Source organism: Panthera leo, chromosome B1 (assembly GCF_018350215.1).
Source record: "Panthera leo isolate Ple1 chromosome B1, P.leo_Ple1_pat1.1, whole genome shotgun sequence".
Classification (NCBI taxonomy): Eukaryota; Metazoa; Chordata; class Mammalia; order Carnivora; family Felidae; genus Panthera; species Panthera leo.
This window is the reverse complement of record NC_056682.1, coordinates 136,978,040-137,003,929: the sequence shown is the minus strand read 5'-3', so window position 1 is coordinate 137,003,929 and position 25,890 is coordinate 136,978,040. Positions and strand designations below refer to the sequence as shown.

Genomic DNA, 25,890 nt, shown 5'->3' with positions numbered 1-25,890 from the left:
TGTGGACCAAACTCTCCTGTGAAGAAACCAAACTACCAGAACAAAAGATGATGTGGACCCTTAAAATGAACTAATGACCTAAAGACATTGACAGCAAGGAAGCATATAGTATCTTGTTAGTAAAATCTTTTATTTTGTTTATATAAGAAATGTAACACAAAATTCATAAGCCAGAAAATTTAATAATATGAAAGCAAGGAGAAACTAAGCCGAACCATTTAGCAAAACTAAGCAAAAACATTCATTTAAAATAAATCAAAATTCCATTCTTTTATCCCATTGATTGTGATTAAGCATATCTGTCATATTTCATTTGCAAAAGCAGAGAAGGATTCAAACTGAAGAGGTGTATGCCTGCTGGTTTTAGTTGCTTCAGTGAGAGCTTTTCACCTATAAGGGATACACAAAGAATAGGTTTGAGCTTCCTCAATCTACTTTTTAATTTTCAATAAACTTTAAATTTTAGAATTAAATTTTTTTTAACGTTTATTTACTTGAGAGACAGAGCACGAACAGGGGAGGGTCAGAGAGAGAGGGAGACACAGAATCGGAAGCAGGCTCCAGGCTCTGAGCCATCAGCCCAGAGCCGGTCGCGGGACTCGAACTCACGGACCGCGAGATCGTGACCTGAGCCGAAGTCGGCCGCCCAACCGACTGAGCCACTCAGGCGCCCTAGAATTATTTTAGATTTACAGAAAAGTTGCAAAGATAGTACAGGGGGCTCTTACATCCCCTGCCCCTGTTTCCCTACCAGTTAACATCTTACTATGGTAGATTTGTTACAACTAATGAACCAATGTTGATACATAATATTATTAATAAAAGCATATACCTTAGCTAGATTTCTCAATTTCTACCTAATGTCTTTTTTCTGTTCCAGGATCCCATCTAGGACAGCACGTTACATTCAGTTGTCACGTTTCCACAGGCTTCTCCAAACTGTGATTGTTTCTTGACTTTCTTTGTTTGCGATGGCCTTGACAATTTAGACGAGATCTGGTCAGGTATTTTGCAGAATACCTATGCATCAGTTTGGATTTGGCCCATGTGTTTCTGCTGGTTAGACTGGAGTTACGGGGTTTTGAGAGAAGACCGAGAAGGTAGAGTGCCATTCTCATCACATCATTTCAAGGGGACATGCTACCAACATGACTTATCACTGATGAGGTTCACTTTGGTCACTTGGCTGAAGTAGTTCTGTCAGGTTTCTCCACTATAAGGCTACTCTTTTTTCCTCCTTTTCATATATACTCTTTGAAAGGAAGTTACTCTGCAAACCCATTCTTACGAGGTAGGAGTTACACTCCATTGCCTTGAGGGAGGAACACATACATACATTGTTTGGAATTCTTCCGTACTTCTGGAAAATTCGTCTGTTCTCCCCCATTTATTTGTTTGTGTAATCATGTATTTATAGAAGTATGACTCATAGATATTTTATTTTGGCTATAATCTTTCCATTTATAATCTAATGCTACTTTACTTTGTTGCCTCAATTGTTCCAGTGTTCACAATTGGGAGCTTTTTCAGTTGTTTTTATGTCCCCTTGGTTTACCTACTTTTTTAAGTGTTTCTTTATTTATTTTGAGGGTGGAGGGGCAGAGAGAGAATCCCAAGCAGGCTCTGCGTTGTCAGTGCAGAGCCCCACCTGGGGCTCGATCTCATGAATCGTGAGATCATGACCTGAGCCAAAATCAAGAGTCAGCAGGACGCTTAATCAACTGAGCCACCCATGTACCCCTTTTCAACCTATTCTTAACATAAATCATGTTCTTCTTTGATCTTTGTCTCTTGATTCTCCCATTTCAGGTGTTTGTATATCTAAAGTTTCACTGTTGATGAATAATGTAGGGTCAAAGGTGATGCACCAGAGTCAAGACCACCAAGGTATTTTACCTCAAACCCACTGATTCAGTAAGATAATTTCTCTGGGGTTAAAAGAAATAGGTCAGATATTAGGATTCATTATGTATGTGTGGGTATATATTTCATCCAACCTGTCTCATGTGCTTATTTAAATAAACAGTGTTAAACTGGTCTAATTCCACATGTTTGCTTCTGACCTCATCCTGTCCAGTTTGTGCTATATACCATTATCAGATTAATTCTTCTAAAGTATAGCTCTATTGATGTTACCCCCTTACATAAAGCCTACAGTAACTCCCCACTGCTTACCAAATCAAAGGCCAAATCATCAGCCCAGTTTTCAGTACATTAAATGCCATGGCCCAACTCACTTATAAGTCTTTCATTTCTCATTATTTTCCTACTTATATGTTCCTACCAAGTTGAGTGGACCTACACTCACAAAGATGTTTTCCCTTTTTTGCTTCTACAGTTTCACGAATGCTGCTGCTGATTAGAAGCAACATCCAGGGGTACCTGGGTGGCTCAGTGGGTTAAGCATCTGACTCTTGATTTCAGCTCAGGTCATGATCTCACAGTTCATGAGTTTGAGCCCCATGTGGGGCTCTGTGCTGTCAGCTTAGAGCCTGCTTGGGATTCTCTCTCTCTGACCGCCCCCCCCCTTTCTCAAAATAAATAAATTTAAAAAAAATGCAACTGAGTGAAAATGCTGAAGAAAAAACAGAAAGAAGCCACATCCATTTTTATTAATTAAAGCCACATCTTGTGTCAGAAATCTTAATGTTTGTCCCATCTGATCCATTTTCATCCTTGTCTTCCCTGCTCTATGTTCTGGGAGGCTGACCTGTATATTACAGCACCAGTTTCCTGCCCTCTGCCTTCCTGTGGGTTCAGCCAGTGGGAAGCCTAGAGAGGACATCAGAAAGTGAGATCAGGGTATTTTTTCTCTTGACTACTTCCTTCCTATGAGGGTGCCCCAGGCTACTCCTGTCTTTCTAGTGAGAGGTTACTGTTCCTCTCAGGGCCGCCTTCTCCTTCTCATAGCTCACTCCTTTGGGTTTCAAGTAACTTCTCCTTCCTTGCCTCTCTGAGGCCTAGGGGTGGTATAGTTTAAAATTCTTTAATGTTTTTATTTATTTTTGAGAGAGAGAGACAGAGCACAAGCTGGGGAAGGGCAGAGAGAGAAGAAGACATAGAATCCAAAGCAGGCTCTAAGCTGTCAGCAAAGAGCCTGAGGCGGGCCTCAAACCGGGGAACCACATGACCTGAGCTGAAGTTGGATGCTTAACCAACTGAGCCATCCAGGTGCCCCTAAGGGGTGATATAGTTTAACTGCTTCTAGCCTAGATTCCAGCACCATCCCTGGTCATTTCCCTCTACCTCCCACCCACACCTTTATTGTAAGTAGTTTTCATTAAATCCTTGTACTATTACAATTTCAGTGCCATCTCTTTCCTATTGTGACCTTGATATTCACATTCACTTTAGAATGAAAAACCACTTCTTTCAAGAAACTCTCTCGCTCTTTTCTTTCTTTCTTTCTTTCTTTCTTTCTTTCTTTCTTTCTTTCTCTTTCTTTCTTTCTTTCTTTCGAGAGAGGGAGAGAGAATCCCATACAGGCCCCGTTCTGTCAGCATGGAGCCCAACACAGGGGCTCGAACTGATGAACATGACATCATCACCTGAGCTGAAACCAAGAGTCAGCTGCTCAACCAACTGAGACATCCAGATGCCCCCAAGAAACTTTCATTTACACATGTCAGTAGAATATGATCTTTCCCTCCTCTGAACTTAAAATAGCACTTGGTCTAAAGTCATTAGTCAAACCTGTCATTTTATTTAAAGGCTATCTAATCCTTTCTTTTAGAGTATAAAGTCTTTAAAGACAAGGAGACCAGCTTATTTATTTTTGTTCCCCACAGGACCTAGCAGTGTCCTGCATCGTACTAGGTACTTGATACACTATCTGCTAAATAAATGATATTTTAAAATATATTCTCCATGAGTTATATTTGTTAACCTATACAGAGTTCGCATTCCCTTGAAAAAGAAAGTGATGTATTACTAAGAGTGGGAAAATTAATGTTTTTTTCCCCATTCTCAAGATAAATTCTATAGAGGACTGACAAAATCATGTTTATTTCTACTTTACTACATCTTCAATAGCTAATTCTGAGCATCCTGGAAAAATTAGTTGGAAATGAGTTGATTGATTGTCAAAAGTTCAGATTCTATATAGCATTTTCAAATATTCTATATTCTATAACCACCACTTTCAGGATTCACTTTTTCCAATAGGATTGTCCAGCTTAAACTCACCTCATTATTAAGAGATGCTTTATGCTGCAATCAATTCAAATATTACAAAGCATGTAATTTTCATTTGTTCTACTACTTTGTAGTTATTTACCAAGTTCTTTTGTCAATTTGTCTAAGTAGGGGGCTTATTTTCTACTTTTTTTTGTATCTCACCACACTCTGTTATTTTACAAGTGGTAAGTTCTTCATTAATGGATCAAGAGAATTCTGAGAAGTCTAGAAAAGTCACCATCCCTCTATTTACTAAAATATGATTTCAAAACATAAAGCTATTGCTATAGACTGAATGTTTGTGCCCCCAGCAAAACTCATTTGTTGAAACCCTAACCCCCAGTGTGATAGTATTAGGAGGCAGACCCTCCGGGAGATAATTAGATTTAAATAAGGTCATGAAGGTGAAGCCCCCACAATGGGATTACTGTCTTCATAAGAAAAGGGACCAGAGCTTGATCTCTTTCCACCATTTGAAGATACAGTGAGAATGTGGCCACCTGTAAGCTAGGAAGAGAGCCCCCACAGGAACTGAATTGGCCCACACCTTGATCTTGGACTTCCCAGCCTTCAGAACTGTGAGAAATAAATTCTTGTGTAAACGACCCACCCTATGCTATATTGTTATGGTGGCCCAAGTAACCTAATACAGCTATTTTCTTCATAAGAGGAAACCAAGATCAATCTTTATATGAAGACAACATTTGAAAGATGTAAAGAATTGTTATTATTGAATCATTACTCAAAATAATGCTAATTTACAAATCCCTTAATTATATATATTTTTAAAAAACACAGTTTCTGGAACCTACCATTAGGTTTTTTTTAGAAAGTACGCATGGCTCTCCTTCTATTGATGTCTCTCTTGATTTGGCAAAGAGAACATTGAGGACAGCAATGGGTCACCACATAGTCATCACAAATGGATCCCTGGTTGAAAAGATAAAAGAAATAGAAATTAAAATCCACCTATTAGGAAGTTAGAACTTGTGGATTTTCAAGACACTTTGAAGAGAAGCAGAAGGAACCGATCCTTGGAATTCAGAGTTTGGATGGATACATTTAGGAAAATGTTAATTGATTTTTCCGTATAACTCCTCTTTTTATGACATCGAATGTTTTCCTATACTTTGTAATATTGAAAATAGAAGATATCAATCAACCAAACTGTCAGTAAGAGGAAAAAACAAAGAGTTTCAGAAAGTAAAATCTCAAAATTCTTGCTTCCCACACCTCATCCCTGTCTCAGGAAGCTATGTGAGGATACCTCCATCACAATGAGGGAGGAGACCTGGAAAGAGGAAGACGTGGGATATAAGAAACAGGAGCCTAACCCAGGAAAGAAGCTAATGAAATCTCCAGGCTCATGGTGAAGGAGAACCCAGGGTGAGATCTATGCATCAGAAATGAAGAGCAACTAGTTCAAAGGGTAGTTTAAGTCAGGGAGTGATTTCATCAAGAAGATAAAAATGATAGAATGTCCAATGTGTTGAATGTGTTGAAAAGAAATTTAGAAAACTGGGAAAGAGTAGTTTTGGAGGTAAAGTCAGTGGAAAACTACTCGTGGCTAAGTGGAGAGTTACTAATGAAAATGCCAAGAATTGTTAAGACCAGGAAAAACAAAGTTTAATAAGAAAGGCAATCATAGTTCACTACATGATGCAACTCTGAAGAGCTAACAGAAGTCTCATAATGTAAGTACCAAACATGGAATTAACCCAAATTACATATAACAATATTGGAAGGACTGGGGTAGGGAGAGGGTGGAGAAGGAGAAGAAAGGGAAATAAATTCTCATCTTTCAGAGTGGGAGGTCTATAGACAATGCCCCAAACTTAAAACTCAAAAAGTAGCAATACAGTCTATGATTTGGAGATACGGAGGGAAACACTCACAGAGTTCTGGGACTGAGGCAGTAGGGGAGAGAAGTTTGTGGACTACTGTTTTTCTTAACAAAAAGTAGATAATCTGGGGCAGCTGCTTGGCTCAATCGTTAAACATCCGATCTTGATTTCAGCTCACGTCATGATCCTGTTCGTGAAATTGAGCCCTGAGTTGGGCTCTGCACTGACGGCATGGAGCCTGTTTGGGATTCTCTCTCTCCCTCTCTCTCTACCCCTCCCTCTCAAAATAAATAAATAAACTTAAAAAAAAATAGATAATCTATAAAACTATGTGCTTGCAGAGCTTTGGTAAATAAATTAAAGCTGTACTAGAAAACAGGAGTGGGGTTATTTAGTGGGCCAGAAATTTTGAGTACTTTTTTGGAAATAGGAAGCAGATAGGATTACACTGATGGAGAAAGTAAAACAGAGGTAGGGAACCTGAAACCTAACAGGGTCATGGGCAGAGCATTTGATAAATAGCGAACTCAAAAACCTGGAAACTCAGGAGGAAGAACAGGCTGGGGAGCAGAAGACTCGAAGTTAACTGAAGCCTGCCTGCGCATTGGGGCCAGTCCAGAGCCACCTGTTGTGGCTTTGCCCCAGGAGACAGCATGCAGATAACCTTAACAGAGGACTCTGATGTGGGCTTTGGGCCCTAGGAGAGGAGAGGGGGAAGTACTGGGGCAGTTCTTCACTTATCTTCCAAGAGATCAGATTCCCTAAGACACACTTAAAGGGTAAACAAAAGGCAAAGATATGTTAGCACAGCAGAAAAATCTAAATTTCTCTCACTCATGGGATAGCCAATTATTTTATGTTTTGTATTCACTGAACTTTTTTTTCTTTTCTTTAGTTCTTTTCTTCCTTTTGCTGCAGAGGTCTTTCCTGATTCCTTTTGTTCCCTTTAGACGTCCCACTAATTTTTATCTGATTAGTGATTTCCTTTCATTTTTTACCCACAACTTAAAATTATATTTATCTTGAGATTCATCCAGGTTTTTGTGTGTATCAACAATTCCTCTTTATTGCTGAGTAGTATTCCATTATATGGATATATCACACTTTGTTTATCCATTCACCTGCAGGGGGATATTTGGATTGTTTTTAGTTTGGGGCTGTTACAAGCAAAACTGCTCTGAACATTTGATAGAAGTCTTGGTATGGATATAAATTTCCTTGGGTAAATATCCAGGAGTAAAATGGCTGGCTCAAATGGTAGGTGTGTTTAACTTTTTAAGAAAATGCCTTCACATTCCTACCAGCAGTGCATGTGAGTTTCAGTTCCTCCATATTTGGCAATGCTGTGGTTTGGTCTGATTAATTTTAGTGATTCCCTTAGTTGTGTAGTGGTATCTCATTGTGGTTTTCATTAATGTTTTTCTAATGACTAATGATATTGAGCATCTTTTTATTTGCTTATTTCCCATCCAAGTATTTTCTTTTTCCACTAATTTTATTTTCATTGTGTTAAGAACACTTACCATGAGATCTATCCTCTTAACAAATTTTAAGAGTACATAACACAACTTGGATGGATCTCAATCATACTGAGTAAAAGAAGCTAGATAAAAGAGTATAGACTGTATAGTTCTATTATATAAAGCTGCAGAAAATGCAAACTATAGTAACAGAAAACATTGGCAGTTAGTTGGGGAAGAGGAGAGGGGAAAGAGGAAAGAATTACAAATGGGTATGAGTAAACTTTTGGAGGTGATGAATATGTTCACTGCCTTGATTGTGAGGATGGTTTCATGGGTCTGTATCATGGGTATATAAACTTATCAAATCATACACTTTACATATATGCAGCTTATTATAGGTCAATTATACATCAATAAAGTTGTTTTTTTAAAAATGGAAAATAATTATGCATAGCTATCAATGTCATACAAAATAAAGTCTTTAGAATGCCTTATTCTTCCTCTTTCTTCCAATCTTCCAAATTTTTGTTAAAACCAAATACGTTTTACTTTCAGACTGTTATTTTTTTAATATTTATTTGTTTTTGAGAGAGAGAGAGACAGACAGAGTGTGAGCAGGCAAAGGGTAGAGAGAGGGAGACACAGCATCTGAAGCAGGCTCCAAGCTCTGAGCTGTTAGCACAGAGCCCGACATGGGGCTCAAATCCACGAACAGTGAGATCATGACCTGAGCTCAAGTTGGACGCTTAACTGACTGAGCTACCCAGGCACCCCACTTTCAGACTGTTATTAATTTTTCAGACTCCTAAAGAGCATTAAGAAAATTTGATTATGCAAACTTAATACCCAAAAAACAAATAAATTAATGAAGAAATGGGCAAAAGACATGGATAGACGTTTTTCCAAAGAAGACATCCAGATGGCTAACAGACACATGAAAAAATGCTCAACATCACTCATCATCAAATCAAATATTTATCTATTTATCTAGAGAAATACAAATCAAAACCACAATGAGATACCACCTCACACCAGTCAGAATGACTAAAATTAACAACTCAGGCAATGACAGATGTTGGAGAGGATGCGGAAAAAGAGGAACCCTTTTGCACTGAGAGTGGGAATGCAAACTGGTGCAGCCACTCTGGAAAACAGTATGGAGCTTCCTCAAAAAATTAAAACTAGAACTACTCTATGACCCAGCAATTGCACTACTAGGTATTTATCCAAGGGATACAGGTGTGCTGTTTCAAAGGGGCACGTGCACCCCAATGTTCATAGCAGCACTATCAATAATAGCCGAAGTATAGGAAGAGCTCAAATGTCCATCGACAGATGAATGGATAAAGAATATGTGGTATATATATAATGGAGCATCACTCAGCAATCAAAAAGCGTGAACTCCTGCCATTTACAACAATGTGGATAGAATTAGAGTGTATTATGCTAAGCGAAATTAGAGAAAGACAAATATCACATGACTTCACTCATATGTGGAATTTAAGATATAAAACAGATGAATATAGGGGAAGGGAAGCAAAAATAATATTAAAAAAAGGAGGGGGAGGGGCGCCTGGGTGGCTCGGTCGGTTGAGCATCCGACTTCGGCTCAGGTCATGTTCTTGCGGTTTGTGAGTTTGAGCCCCGCGTCGGGTTCTGTGCTGTCAGCTGGAGCCTGGAGCCTGCTTCGGATCCTGTGTCTCCTCTCTCTACCCCTCCCTGCTCTCACTCTGTCTCTCTCTCTCTCAAAAATAAATAAACATTAAAAAATTAAAAACAAAAAGGAGGGGGACAAAACATAAGAGACTCTTGAATATGGAGAACAAACGGAGGGTTGGTGAAAGGGGTGTGGGTGGGGGGATGGCTAAAAGGGCAAGGGGCATTGAGGAAGACACTTGTTGGAATGAGCACTGGGTGTTATATGTAGGGGATGAATCATTAGATTCTACTCCTGAAATCATTCTTGCACTATATGCTAACTAACTTGGATGTAAACTAAAAAAAAGGGGAAAAAAAGAAAGTTTGATTACGGACTAAACCTTTAAATTTTTTTAATGTTTGTTTATTTTTGATAGAGACAGAATGCGAGCAGGAGAGGGGCAGAGAGAGAGAGGGAGATGCAGAATCCGAAGCAAGTTCCAGGCTTTGAGCTGTCAGCACAGAGCCGGACGTGGGGCTCGAACTCACAGAACACGAGATCATGACCTGAGTCAAGTCAGACACTGAGCCACCCAGAAACTGCTGATTATGGACTAAGCCTTTAAAAAACTAGATAAACTTCATGTTAAACAATATAGCATAATTAAATAAAGCAATGTACAAAGGATATGTACACATAATTTATAGAAGAAATGCAAAAAGACGAAGAAGTTTAAAAAATTTGCTTGATCTTAACTAATAAAACTTAAACAACAATGAAATATCATTTTGCCTCTCTGATGGGAAAAAGGAAAAAAAAATCCAATATTGGCCACACATAGAATGTTAATGGATTATAAATTGATATAATATTTTTGGAGGGGTATCTGACAGTTTCACATTTTGAATGTACAGATACTGAGGTCTATCAATCTAATCTCAGACACTATTCCACAAAAATACCAGTGCCTATACAGAAGCATATGTGTTAACAACTATTTAATCTGTAATATTACTTAACTCTTCATCAGTAGGGAAGTGATTAAATAAATTATCTATATGGTGGAATACTATTCACACATTAAAAAGGCTCTGTATTACAGACATAAAGGGGGTCTACCAAATATTAAGTGGGAAAAAAAACAAGCTACAGTATGATATGACACCATTTTAAAAGATAAAAACAAATTAGAATAAAAGAGTCCCTCACCCCCCAAACTCCATATGTCCACATCCATAGATAGAGCTATATTTAATCTATATTTGTATGCCTTGCAGGCATAGGAAAAAAACCTAAAAGAGAGTGCACACCAAATTATTAATAGAGTTTATCACTGAGTGGTGGAATTGTGTGTAAAGGGGTTAGATTTTCACGTTTTACTTCACACAGTTCAGTGTTTGAATTTGTCATAAAATTATGTATATAGCGTATATTATTTTTGTGATAAAAAACTAACAAATATTTTTAAATGAACAAATAAAATAATTTCAATGGAATAAAATAAGTTACTAAAGTATTCTAGTCATTTGTTCCCTGTGATGTTAATTTAATGTAGCAACTTGGCTAGGTCATGGTGCCCATATATTCTAGATGTTTCTGTGAAGATTTTTTAGACAAGAGTCACATTTAAATCAGTAGATTTTGAGTAAAGCACATTATCCTCTGTAATGTGGATAGGCATCATCCAATCAGTTGAAGGCCTTAATAGAAAAAGATTGCCCCAGAGCAAGAAGAAATTCTGCCAGCAAGTTGCCTTCAGACTTGAACTGCAACTCTTCCCAGCCTGCCAGCTTCCTCTGCTTTTTGGACTTGCCAACCCTCAAAATTCTATGAATCAATTCCTTAAAATCTCTCTCTTTATTTTCATCTAGATTTCTCTATGTCTATATCATCTATATCTCCTTTTGGTTGTGTTTCTCTGGAAAGCCCTGACCAACACATTCTCCTATTACATAAAGTATAGCTTGTGGTAGAGTGGAATGTGTATGCATGGCAAGTTACAGTTGAATATTGACCACTTCTGCTGCTGGTGCGTATCTTTGGGCAAGTTACTCCACCTCTTAAAACTTGAAAGCCCTCATCTATAAAATGTGGACCTACTCACTTTACAGGGGTGGTGTAAGCATTCAGTGAGGTAACTATATGTAACGTACCTGGGGCTTGGTAAACTCTGAATAATCCCCTTCCATTGTATGATATCCATACAAATGAGAGCTGCCTATGTTCTAGGGTCTTTAACAGAAACCTAGAAGGAGGTCACATACCCAAAGGATCTGTTGCCACAGCAACTGAATACAAGGTTGCACATGATGTGAAGCACCTACCAATCAAATTCAGGTGATGGACACCATCAAATGGCTTCCAGGTTTAGAGCGATTATTTTGAGGGTGGGAGCATATGTGAATGACACAGTGTTGTAAGAGACTCACAGAGATGCCGTATCGGGTCCGGTAGAGAGTCCTCATTGCGACACTTGTTCCACACAGACAGCATTCATTCATGTCAGCTGCAACTTGACAAGCAAGGCACATGAAACAAAATGTGCCACAGAGACCTGGACACATGGAACCAGAGGCACAAGTTACTCCACTCTGTTTCCACCGCGTTTGAAATTAGTTTGCTTTGACGAATGGCAGCCCTAATCGTGGCTGGTGCTCATTCAGTATGGCTGGATGGGATGGGGATAAAGCTGGAGGACGAGGCAGGTTGGGGACTGGATGATGAAATGTGAGTGCTCGGAGTTGGTTATGAAAGTCATGAGGGACCACTGAAATATTTTAAGAAGGAAGAATGATTTGGTCAGGGTTGTAATTAAGAAATCCTGCCATGAAGCAATTAAGCTTATATTTAGAACTTGTAATTCATTTATTTGAGTCACAATATTAGGGGCTGGAAGATTTAAATATTCATCTCTAGAGTGTTTTAGGAATGTAGTCTTACTATTACTATGATTTGCAGATGTTGAACTAAAGTCTCAAGATGTGTAAGTCATCACCCCAGGTCATTCAGTAAGACAATGAGAGACAATGAACAAGACCACTGTTCCATTTTCTAGGTAAGTTTTTCTCTCTGTGTTTTTTTTTTTTTTAAGGTTTATTCATTTTTCAGAGACAGAGCATGAGTGGGGGAGGGGCAGAGAGAGAGGGAGACATAGAATCTGAAACAGGCTCCAGGCTCTGAGCTGTCAGCACAGAGCCCAACGTGGGTCCCAAACTCACAGAGGGCGAGATCGTGACCTGAGCTGAAGTTGGACGCCTAACCAACTGAGCCACCCAGGTGCCCCTCTCTCTGCGCTTTTTAATGTACAGTTGACCCTTGGACAATGCAGGGGTTTGGGGCCCCAACCCCCTGCACAATCAAAAATCTGCATGTAACTTAAAAACATTTTTTTAACGTTTATTTATTTTTGAGAGGGAGAGAGAGACAGACAGAGCGTGAGAACGGGAGGGAGGGGCAGAGAAGGAGGGAGACACAGAATCCAAAACAGGCTGCAGGCTCTGAGCTGTCAGCCCAGAGCCTGACGTGGGGCTTGAACTCAGGAACGGTGAGATCAGGACCTGAGCCAAAGTCAGACACTTAACCAACTGAGCTACCCAAGCACCCCTGTGTGTAGCTTTTGAATTCCCCCAAACTTAATTACTAATAGCCTACTATTGCCTTACTTATAACATAAACAGTTGATTAATACATAATTTATATGTTATATGTATTATATACTATATTCTTACAATAAAGTAAGCTAGAGAAAAGAAAATGTTAAGAAAAGCATAGGAAGAGAAAACACTGTTATAGTACTATCCGGTAAAAAAAAAACTGCATATACGTGAACCACACAGTTCAAACCTAGGTTGTTCAGGGGTCAACTTGATTCCAAATTTCAATTTCACTGGTAAGTTAAAGGTTAATGTATTTTCTTTCCTTGTCTCAGAACACTATGTAGACTTGAGGCAGGCAAATAAACCCCAGAGAAAATTTTTTTTGTAGGCAGGTTTGTTTGTTTCTTTGTTGGTGTTGAGAACCAAGTTCTTTGACATCTAACATCCCCCACCCCCGCCAAACCTACTTTCCCCCAACTTTACTTAGATCTCACAAAAAGAAAACAAAGCAGAGTCAGAGATTCTTTCTAAAGGCAGAAGCTGGCTGCCTTTAGAATTCTGTATTCTCAGGTATATAAAAAAACTAAATATAGAAATTAAAATAATTCTTTTCTGAGCTCATGTTGAAATCATGGATGAGTAGTACCCCTTGTGTACTGGGTACAATGTAGCTATAAAGTAATGAGTTTATATATAACCAAAACAGTCCTTTTTCTTTTCTTTTCTTTTTTAAATCAAGTTAAACTGGAAATGTGTCTTTTAAATTAATGTCTGGTCCACTTATAATCATTAGACCATATCCACTCATTGTGAGAATCATCAGCTTTGTTACTGTTATCTTAACCCCAGAACTTATTTTAGAAGTAAGACTGGGGCGCCTGGGTGGCTCAGTAGTTTGGGCGTCTGACTTCGGCTCAGGTCATGATCTCACGGCTTGTGAGTTCGAGCCCTGAGTCGGGCTCTGTGCTGACAGCTCAGAGCCTGGAGCCTGCTTCGGATTCTGTGTCTCCCTCTCGCTCTGCCTCTCCCCCCACTTGTGCTCTGTCTCTCTTTCTCTCAAAAATAAATAAAATGTAAAAAACAAATAAGAAGTAAGACTATTGTTTCATGTGCTGGAGAAAAATTAACTTATAATCAGCACAAGCCTTTTTTCTTAACTTACCATTCATTGCCTGACATGCCAGGTGCTCTGTAATAAGCCAGGAACCTTTACTACACAGTAAGGGAGGGATGAGGGAAGGCTTTGGCCTTTGATCATTCACCCCCATGGCAATTACAGGGGAGTTTCTTAGCACTTACAGACTCCACAGTCGCTGAAGCAATCACACAGGCCTGTCTGCCAATTAGGGTTCTGGGGTACAGGACCATATCCAGGCTGAGTCACAATGACCATTGGTGACTGAGCTTGCATTTTTGATGCAGGGTCTGAAATAGCAGTGGTCTGAAAAGGAAAAAGTTGGTGTAAGTAGTCAAGTTCGCTCATGGAAACCTGTTTTGGTGCATTCTACTTCAAAGGTGGGCGTGACAATTTAGATTAAGTTGCTTGCTGACATTTTTGATTGATTGAGAGGTTTTTTTTTTTTAATGTTTTATTTTTACTTGAGAGAAAGAGAGAGAGAGAGAGAGAGGGAGACAGGATCTGAAGGCGGCTCTGTGCTGACAGCAGAGAGCCTGATGTGAGGCTTGAACTCATGAACTGTGAGACCATGCCCTGAGCTGAAGTCGGACGCTTAACCAACTCAGCCACCCAGGCACATAATAAAGTTTTTATTTAAATTCTCTTTAGTGAACATACAGGGTAATATTGGTTTCAGGTATAGAATTTAATGATTTATTGCTTACATATAACACCCAGTGCTCATCACAACAAACCCATCACCCATCACCCACTTAATGCATCCCCTGCCCACCTCCCTCCATCCTGGCTGATCTTTGAAGAAGATGATTTCTATCTCTGCCCCCCAGAGGATGGAGGCCCCTGGGGGAAGGAATTCCCTGAACTGGACAAAGGAACAATTGCTTCTCTTGGAGTAAGGGAGCAAAACAGGGTTATTGGTACTGTTTTTAGACAGGTACCGGGTATCTACCCAAGACGGGAACAAATGACCAACTTATAATCATTGTCAGAAGTAGTGAATTGCAGAACACAGTAGGCTTCTCTAAAATTGTACCACCAGCCTAAGCTTTTGTGTACACACACATCCTTCCCCTCTTGTTTCTTTTATATGTTCCCTTTTGTTTTGAATTTATTTCTGATTAGCAGCTGTAAAGGAAAACCTCCCCTGTTTTCTGTCTACCCACAGAATAGTCCACTTCTACTCACCAAACGTGTGGTATTTTTTCCCACACCAAGCAATTCTGCAATACCAGCTCAAATGTCCTACAGTTCAACTCAATTCTGACATCGTTTACAGGAGATAGCCTCAGATCCCACAAGGTAAGGGCTCACTTACCAAAAAAAAAAAAAAAAAAAAAAAAGAATGAAGATAATCTCTATAAATTCATAGAGAATGATTTCCGGGATATACTGTTAAATGAAAAAAGCAATGTACAAAAGAGTATCTGTCGTTTGACATCCTTTATGTAAGAAATAAAGGAATATACTGGGGCGCCTGGGTGGCTCAGTCAGTTAAGCATCTGACTTAGGCTCAGGTCATGATCTTGCAGTTTGTGGGTTCGAGCCCCGCGTCAGGCTCTGTGCTGACAGCTGGGAGCCTGGAGCCTGCTTCAGATTCTGTGTCTCCCTCTCTCTTTGCCCCTCCCATGCTCATGCTCTCTCTCTCTCTGGTTTTCAATAATAAATAAACATTAAAATTTAAAAAAATTGAAATAAAGGAATATATAGAAAACATACATATACAATAAGAATTACAGAAGGAATAAACCAGAAATGAATAAATGTGTTATGCTCAGAGTAAATGGGGTGAAAAGAATGGGAGAATGGAAATGGAATGGTAGGGATGGGGTGACATCAATCATCATGAGGAACTCACCAACTAACTAAGTTGAGCCTACTGGAAGACAAAGGGGAGTCAAAACAGGAGAGGTACGGCTAGAGTCCACCACCATGGGAAGAGTCCATTCTGGTTTGTTTTTTTTTTTAATGTTTATTTATTTATTTTTGAGAGAGAGAGAGAGGGAGAGGAAGACAGAATGCCAAGCAAGCCTCCGTGCTGTCAGCACAGAGCTTGACACGGGGGTTGAACTCAAGAATCATGAGACTGTGACCTGAGCCCAAGCCAGATGCTTAATCGACTGAGCCACCCAGATGCCCCTGTATTATAATTAATGTTAGAACCACACTGAAAGGAGTGGGGAAGAAAAAGGTAACCATAACATCTTCAGAAATCAGTGTTTTGACTATGTAATGTAAGACTAAATGTAAAAAGAACAAATATTTATACCCTAGTTAGTAAAGTTGTTTTTCATAAGAGTATGGGTTAGCGATTCTGAAATTTCTTTATATATATATATATCCATGATGGGCTTGAATAAATAAATATATTTGTGGATAATGAGGTTGAGGTTTTTTACTATCAGAGAAAGAAATTATAAATAAGGAAAGGAGGAGGGCTACTATGAATCCTGTGTGGTTGGATAGGAACCAGGGGTACAAACTCATGATTATTTACACACACACACACACACACACACACACACACACACACACACACAGATAGATATAGATACCTAATATCACTTATTATATCTCTCACACCCAAATCTTCGTTTCAAAATGCCATTTTCCAACAAAAAGGAGCGAGAGTTCATTGGAGAAATGGCTGATTCCAGGGCTAGGGCAGGGAAAGTACAACAGAAAACTGGAACATCTTGTTGCAGGACCAAAAGGCAAAAAAGGGTTCAAGAATGTATTAGAGACAGGACCTCAGAGCCCATCTGATGGCTCTTGCAGTGGCCAAATCTGGGACAATTTGAGCGATGTTAATAAACCAAAATAACTATCCCATAATTCCACTCTGATATAAATAAAAGGATACATTTTAAAATGAGGGGGAATGTGTAGTGCTTTTTTTATGGTAGAATTCCCATTAATGAATGTAGAAGGAATAATGGAGATACAAGATCACCATCTGGCAAACACCACAGTGGTAAGTTGTTGAAGGCAAGACTCATAGATGGATGCTAACACTAGTACGCATTGAAAGTATGATGAGAAATAAGATATTTACATGGTCTCAAAGTATATCCCCAAAAGCTACTTACTAATTATAAAGAAGAAAATAGCATCCTTATTGTGGAGAAATTTGGCAGACACTTAGCCAAGTAATCAAAATTAATATTATCAGTAATGGGACATATTGACATCATGTATTTGTTTATTATCATGCACTGAAGGACACAGCATCATTTCTGTGTTATTTTACCAAAAATACATACTCAGAATCCACTCATGATGAAGTATCAAGACAAACACAAAGGGAGGGATATTCTACCATATATCTGGCCAGTCCTCTTTAAAAGTGTCAAGATCATGAAAAACAGGTGGAAGGGGACTAAGGAGACATGGTGACCAGATGCATTTTGGGACCCCGAAATGAATCCTGGAACAGAAAAGGACTGTCGATGCTCTCCAACCGGAGATCATGAAGAACACAACTCTAGCTGGACAAGTTGAGTTTATTCCTTATAGCAGGGGAGAATGCACCCCACGGGGACTGTAGGGTGTCTGAGTAACAGGGCATTAGAAAACACTTCAGTTGGGTAGTTTTGGAAAAGGATCAAGGAAATGGAGGTGATCCAGAAAGTGTAATACAATTCTATGAGTGGGCATATTAATAAATCTTATCTACAGGCAGCACTGACTAGTGCAAGGCTACCCCCTGCAATTGGTAAAGCAGCAGCAATCATTCTTATTAGCCAGGAAAGGAAGACATTTGGTATGCTGAGGCTTGGATAATGTTTAAAGTTCAAATATGTGTTCAAATATGATTATGGAATGCTAGTGTTTTTATCTTGATCTGTTACGATTACAGACTAGCCTTACCTGACATGAATACTCTGTGAAATTGTTGACGTGTGAGAGGAAAACATGAAGACCTAGTGTGAGTGACAGCAGGGATGGACCTTGAGGGTATTATGCTAAGTGAGATAAGTCAGACAGAGAAACACAAATATTGTATGATCTCCCTTATATGTGGAATCTAAAATCAACCAACCAGGCGCACCTGGGTGGCTCAGCATGGAGCCTGCTTGTGATTCTCTCTTTCTGCCCCTCCTGCCATCTCTCTTTCTATTTCTCTTTCTCTCTCCCTCTCTCTCAAAAATAAATAAACATTTAAAACCAACCAACCAAACCAACTTCACAGATGCACAGAACAGATTGGTGGTTGCAGAGGGGAGGAATGGGGAGTGGAAGAAATGGGGGAAGGTGGTAAAAATGTACAAACTTCAGTTGTAAAGTAAGTCCTGGGGATGTATTGTATAGCATGGGGATTACAGTTAATAATACCACATTGTATATTTGGAAGTTGTTAAGAGAATAAATCTTTAAAGTTCTCATTAAAACAGGGGGCACCTGGATAGCTCAGTTGGTTAAGCGTCCGATTTTGGCTCAGGTCATGATCTCATGGTTCATGAGTTTGAGCCCTGCGTGGGGCTCTGTGCTGACAGCTTGGAGCCTGGAGCCTGCTTTGGATTCTGTGTGTCCCTTTCTCTCTGCCCCTCTCCCATTCAAGCTCTCTCTTTCTCTCTCTCTCAAAAACAAACATGAAAACAAATTTTTAAAGTTCTCATTAAAAAAGATTTGTAACTACGTGTGGTCATATGTTAACTAGACCTATTGTGGTGAACATTTCACAATATATACAAATATTGAATCATCATGTTGTAGACCTGAAACTAATATAGTGTGAAGGCCAGGCCAGCTTGCAGCAATACCAAACCCTGGCTGACAGCACCAGGCACCTGGGGCCACCTGGGTGACAAGGATTGCTTTTCTCTCCCCTGGGACATTAGTAGGAAGACTAGTAAAATCAGGATAAGATCTGTAGATTAATTAGTTAATAGCAGTTTATCAACATCAATTTTCTAGTTTCAATATTTATGCTAGGCTATGAGGAACCAGGAAAACTGGGTAAAGGGTATACAGGGGTTAAATGTGTGTTTAAAAAAAAAAAAAAGCTTCATTGAGATATATTTTATGTACCATAAAATTCACTCATTTAAAATGTATAGTTCAGCAATTTTGATATATCCATAGTTTCACAGCCATTACTATAATCTAATTTTAGAATATTTTTATCACACACCTCTTAAAATCTACCCATATCCATTAGCAGTCACCCCCCACTTCCCTTCACTTCACTCAGCTCCAAACAATCTCTAACCTGTCTCTATTGGTTTGCTTATTCTAGACGTTTCATGTAAATGGAACCATAGACTATAGTAGTCCTCCTTATCTGTGATTTTAGGAACCCATGGTCAACCAAAGTCTGGCAGCAGAGCATCCTCCTTCTGAACTATGGTCAAGTCAATGATAGTCAAATGCCTAAGTCATTCACCTCACTTTATCTCATCACATAAGTTTTTTTTTTTTATCATCTGAAGAAGAGTGAGTACAGTATAAGAACATTTTGAGAGACGATGTTCACATAACTTTTATTATTGTATATTGTCATAATTATTCTATTTCCTTATTATTGTTTTTAATGTCTTACTGTCCCTAATTTATAAGTTAAACTTTATCATAAGTATGTATGCATAAGAAAAAAACATAGCATATATAAGGTTTGGTACTATCTGCAATTTCAGGCATCCACTGGGGGTCTTAAAACATATCCCTGGAGATACAGAAGACTGTGTATGTCTTTTGTGACTAACTTCCTTTGATTAGCATAATGTTTTCAAGGTTCGTCTCGGTTCTAGTATGTATCAGTACTTCTTTATTGCTTAATAATATTCTATTATGTAGATATACCATTTTGTGTTTATCCATTCATTAGTTGATGGGCATTTAGGATGTTTCTACTCTTTGATTATCAATGAATAATGCTGTTAGATTACTATTTGTGTATGGGTTTTTGTGTGGACATTTGTTTTTCATTTCTATTGGGTATATACTTAGAATTTGAACTTCTGGATCAAAATGGTAACTCCATGTTTAGCATTTTGGAAGGCAGCTATGTTCACCACTGTGCTGCTGACCTAGGTATAGCATTTTGAAGACTTGCTTCAAACTGTTTTCCCAAATGGCTGTATTTTGTGCAAGGGTTACAATTATTGCACATCCTGGTCAAAGTTTGTTATTGTCTGTCTTTCTGTGGGCTATTTTTGCAACATTTCTCATAAATCTAAAATTATCAAAAAATAGCAAAACAAAACATAAAAAAGAATCTGGGAAGAGGGGAGCCCCATAGGATTTACAGTGAAAATATAAAAACAATCTGTTACAAATGCTGTAAAAATATATTCCTAAATTCAAGTAATGCATAATGTAAATACAGCCATTATAAAATTGTTGAATTTCCCTCCCTTATTCTTAGGAACTATTCTAAACAATTTCCCTTTTTTGTATAAAATACCATAAACTGCATCCAGAATAGTTGAAACTTGTTTTAAATTTCCCTTAATAAAGATACATTAAAGATACATTAAAGTGGTTTTTGGTTTTGATTTTTGCTTTATTAAAAAAAAATACCATAATGGCCTTTTACTGCTGTTTGGCAATAAAGGAGAGGCTAACGATTGTGGATGTCAAAGAAAACAACGTGAAGGAATGTTGTAGTAAGTAAACACAAACCCCTGGGGGCTGATCATGGGGGGGGGGTGTTATTTGCGGGTGTCCACGTGGGGAGGAGCCGTCTATCTTGAAGTGATGGAATTTAGTGAACCATCTGGCTGTGGTCGCCTCCCTTCAAGGGAGGAGGTCAAGGAGGCGGAGAGCAGGTCGGTGTCAGGCTGAACCAAGCTGTCAAACCCTCCCTGCCCGTCAGCAGTCCCGGTTTTTTCTTTAGAGCAAACAGCCCATCTGGCCCCAGTTGCGATCCACGGGCGAGGTGGCCTCCCCGGATGCGGGGGCAGGTTGGCTTCAGCTCTGCCGTGCGGAGTGTGGGGTGGGCTTCTCATCTGGTCTGCCCCCCACCCCCCCAACCCCGCCACCAAGGATGGTGAGTGCGAGCTGCAGTGTTCCTGCCAGAGAGGAAGGTGTTTTCCAACCCACATTCAGCCTTCTGCTATCTTTGGTTAGGTACCGGGCTCTCTCCCCTGCCTGTGCCTCCAAATTCTCCAGGGCAACCCGCCACCGTCCCACGGGGCAGGGTTGGCCGCCGTGAGGGGCCGACCGCTCCAGGCATCTGCCCCTCGGGGCCGTGGGGAGGGTCCGTGAGGCTGGGACCCGCTGGTTTCTCCAGCTGGACGCGGCGAGACGCACTGGACAGAGGGAGCGCGGCGGTCAGGACGCTCCTGGAGGAGACAGCGGCTGGGCATTCGCGGAGCCGCAGAACCAGCGGTCCAGCACAAGGGCGGGAGGGGGGGGGGGGCGCTGGGACAGGTGCTCCAGCGGCCCCCTTTACCGGCAGCCAGCCGGCCGCCCCGCGTGCCCCAATCACCCAGTCTCACTAGGCATTTACATAAATTTAGGAACGTTTTCATTAGCTGGTGTGGGTTGATCAGCTTCCTTCTGATCAGGAAGGAAGACAGAAAGAAAGTAACACGCCTCGCTGATTTTAACGCCTATTAGGTTGGCCCCAGATTCTACTACCGGTGCACTTGCCCAGTTTTTGCCTTAACGGGCAGCAACCGCAGCTCTCTGAACAATTTCCTTCTGGCAATCTCATGAAAAAGCAAGTAATTTCAATTCTTTCCTTTCAGGAGCTCACCCTTTCACAATAATTAGCTTGACTTTGGGAAAGGTAAGCCTCCAGTGTGGAATGGAAGCTCTACAAGGGCAGGGAATTCTGTGGTCTGTTTTCGCTGATGTACTTCAAAAGTTTAGTATGGGGCCTGGCACACAGTAGGTGCCGTCTAACATTCCCACTACTATGTTCTCTTAATCCCCATCTTGCTGAGGCAATGCGTGATGCCAGTTGGAGATGGTGGGCATCAGACACTGGCTAATGCCCGCTGAAGCAATGGCCCTTCTTCGCAGGACCCTTTAGATTGCCAGAGTATGAGGACTCAGTTTTTCCCTATATCCCAAACTCCAGTACTAAAATGATAGAAGCCAAATTTGGGCATGATAGCTTCCTACATTTGGGGAAGAAGAGGCATTGCAGGGAATATTTTAAAAAATGCATATGTGTATATAGATGATATAGATATAGATATATGGTATTTCAGTAATCAAATATCAGAAAAATATAAGAGGCTATACCACGAAGTATGTCTTGTTATCTCTGGGTACTTGACTGATAGATTTTTTTTTTTTTACTTTTATCTTTATAAATTCGTGTATTGCCTAAATAATTACAATGAACACTTATTTCTATTTATTTCTATTCATTCATTCATTCATTAAAAGAGAAGTCCTGGGGAACTTTTTAAAGAAATGTTTATTTATTTATTTATTTATTTAGAGAGAGATTGAGATAGAGCGTGAGCAGGTGGCAGGGGACACAGAGAGAGAAGGAGACAAGAGAATCCCAAGCAGGCTGCAGAGCCTGATGTGGGGCTCAAACCCACAAACCATGAAATCATGACCGAGTTGAAATCAAGATTTGGAAGCTTAACTGACCGAGCCACCCAGGTGCCCCCATTTACTTCTTTTATAACTAACACAGGAAATACCCAGTTTGGAAACAAAAAACAAACACTGTGATTTAAAAAAATTGTAAAGGGGTCATGCCGATTATCCTAGAGCCGTTTGTATGTTTTTTTTCCTTAGCCCCCAGCCAATGCCTGGCACACAACTGGCATTCAATAAATACCAGGTGAGTGAGTGAATATTTCCACAATCTCTCTCAAAGGAAAAACATGTTCATGTAACCCGCTTATCTTTTAAGAAGTCTGCATTGTGATTTTAACATAGTAACAGTAATCTGAAAATTGCAGAGTAAAAATTTGTCTGCAATTATAGAATTGTCCTTCCCTTCACCTGTCTTCACTCAGTGTATACTATACGTGTTTATGAATTCCAATTGGCTGCTATTAGCCCTTTTAGCAGCATAAGATCTGAACATTCTCGGAGTACCTTTGAAGTCCAACCAGTGTATTCATTATGTAGCAAACAGCTTCATCCAAAATATCCCTATGCTGACTGCCTCTTAATTTGTACAAAAATTTACTTTCTCAGTTTAGTGGTGGAAACAGTCTTCAGCACACCCAAGTTTTAGGTTTGTTGCTTTCACTACTTTTGACTTCCTCTTTTAAATATGGGAAATTGTGGGGAGCCAGGTGCTTCCGTGGACTTTAGCGCCGATAACTGAGCCTCAAGAGATTTCTCCTGTTATTCAAAGAAGTTCGTTTCTGCTGAAGGTTACCTACAGGAGTGAGGAAGGCTGCTCTATCCAGCCCAGCCCAGAAGAGTAGTGCTAGAAGGAACCAGTGTCCCAGACATTCATCTGATCTATTTAGCTAACTTTCAAAAAGGTTTTGTAAACTCTCATATGACATTTCTTACTCAAGGAAATACCCTCCTTGATAGTTATAAAACTGAGAGGAGAAAGCAAACACACTCTTACACAGCTCTGTGGTTCAAAGATCATTTCAAAAGTCTAGAGAACTTTAAGTTGCAATAAAATGTAAAACGGTAACAAATGCAAAGCCTCCCCAGGGGCTACAAATCTCTTTGCTTCAGCCTTAAGTATCTAATAGTTTTTAACCCTAGCCATTCAAGATCAGAAATCAACAGTATTTGGGGTGGGGGAGGTGGTGGTGATAACAAAAGACAACTTTCTTGAAATCTCTCTAGTGCCAGTAACCTTGCTAAGAATTTCTGGAACCTTATCTACAACAAGCCTGTCTCCCCAGTTCAGTGGTCCTCAATGCTTACTGGGCGTAAAAACCACTTGGAGAGCTTGATTACCAGGTAGAATGCTGGGCATTAGCCTCAAAAATTGTTATTCGGGTAGGATGGGCTGGGATGGAGGAATCGTACTGAGCACCCTCAGAGTTGCTGCCCCTGTGCCAAAAGGTGGCCCTTTTGGGTAGACACAGCTAGGTGAGAATTAGGAAAATACTACCCATTTCTCCAGGCAGATACAGCCTATGCCAGGGCCTCCAGCTTGCCCGAGGCTCCCTCGTAGCCCCACTCCCTCCTCTGCTGTCTGCCTGTGCAGAACCCTGGCATCATGGGAGATTACAGTGCTAGTGGCTTTGCAGAGCACACTTTGCAAGGCGTGGCCCTGGGCTTTTTCATTTCTCTTCTGTTACAAATCCAGTCTAATTCGGCAAGCATTTATCGGGCACCCAATGTATGTAAAGCGTTGTGTTAGGTTTGGTGGGGACCGAGGAGATGTCTGTAGTTCTTCTCCACGGCCAGCGGCTCTGCCCGTCACTGAGTAACCACAGAGCTGTTTTGTTTTGTGCCATCTTTGATCCCACAGGATCAGAGAGGGAAGGAAAATGCCACTCAGGAAAAAGAAAAAACGGGGGCAGGAGGAATTGAAAAGGGAATCTTGGTGCACAAGTTTTGAAGAGACTACAAGTCCTTTCTTTAGAATGACCTCAATGCCAGGAAACCTTGCAGAGTTTGGCTCACGTTTTAAACATCCTAATTTCATCAATTAGTCTTAGTTACAACTAACCATATACCTGTCTCCTCCGCTTTGGAACACCTCGCTCTTGAGAAGACAGCCTATCACCTTATTAATATTAGCCAATAGCGTTAATATATTACATTAATCCCATTAATATTAGTCAATCCAGGGACTAAGTACGTTGCCTAGATTTTCCTCTTCTTCCTAGTGTTTACTGGTGTTAAATTTTGATTTTTTCACCTTTTTTTAAGCTTTTATTTTTAAGTAATCTCTACCCCTAACGTCGGGCTTACACTCACAACCCTGAGATCAAGAGTTGCATACTCCACTGACTGAGCCAGCCAGGCACCCCGATTTTTTTCACTTCAACTGAAACATTTTCATTTCATAATCTCTCACCTCATTAGCTGTCAAATGTAAGATGAGAAAGGTAACATTTCTAAACATATAAATGAAGCACCAGAATTTAATTTTGAAGCATTCTAGTCTGTTCTCTTACTTTCATGCTAAAAATTCAAGGATTCTCATGATTCGTTAGCTAAATTCAAAAAATTCCGTTTCTGATTTCTAGTATTTTAAATGGACAGATCAAGTAAAATATTTGCAAAGCACAAAGAGATTAGACCAGCACAAGTAAACATGCATATGTATTAACACAAAGAATGAAATGAACGATCAGGTTAGTAAGCACAATATCCAGGATGTGTTTAATGTTGATGAAGATACAAGGCTAACTTAACACTACTCTGAAAAGCATGGCATGTAACACATGCTTGGCACATACTTGTTGAATTTGACTAAGTTTTAACCAAGTAGATAAGAAAACATTGGTCTTTCAGCTGAATCTCAAATTACAACATGCTAGAAATAAAATACTTTTAAATCGAATACTTTTAAAAAACCTGCCCTACTCCCCCCCCCCCGCCCCCGAGTGCTAAGATAAACGTTTAAAGAATTGCTTAATTTTAGAGTACTTACAGTTAAGAAATAGGTTCTGAGCAGGAAGTGTCTTGTGGCTTGGGAGCGAATCTCACTAGAAGAGAAAGATCTGTGGAGACAGAGAAGTAAGTGTGTTTCTATTGCAGCACATAGTACAAAGAACTGATTCAGAGGTTTTTATTGGCCAGTGTAATTCTGGCAGCAAGGTGTATTCCTATTCACTTGAAAGTGAAAATACTTCTTGCCCCAAAAGGTGTGTTCCTTCTCCTGGGTTGTGTTAAGTACAATCACGTATCTTTTTAGGGGGGAAAAGGATTTGATTCATTGTATAATTTGATTGGTTTTACATGCCTGGAAGAGCTTACCAATTTTTAAAATTTACTTTCTTCCTTTAACACAACAAGTAATATGCTATGTGGTCTAGCGTATATCTATTGCCATATTTATATTGGGAAGCTTATTGGCACCATTTGGGAGAAAACAGGCTATCTGGAATTCCATACCTAATCAGACACTTCTTTCTCTCTTTTTTCTCTGCGTTCTTTTTTTTTGTTTTCTGGACTTCTTTTTTTTTGTTTT

General features: G+C 39.8%; 1 protein-coding gene across 1 annotated transcript; it reads right to left on the bottom strand.

The window, feature by feature from the left end:
• Positions 1-123: 123 nt before the first annotated feature.
• LOC122217087 (placenta-specific gene 8 protein) lies at positions 124-25,473 on the bottom strand. The gene is made up of 5 exons (XM_042933979.1): positions 25,351-25,473; positions 14,018-14,159; positions 11,552-11,676; positions 4,989-5,106; positions 124-390 (listed from the first exon to the last, which is right to left on the bottom strand). The coding sequence occupies exons 2-4, from the start codon at positions 14,127-14,129 to the stop codon at positions 5,002-5,004; spliced, it is 342 nt and encodes a 113-aa protein (XP_042789913.1). The 5' UTR covers positions 14,130-14,159; positions 25,351-25,473; the 3' UTR covers positions 124-390; positions 4,989-5,001.
• Between the last annotated feature and the right edge of the window lie 417 nt (positions 25,474-25,890).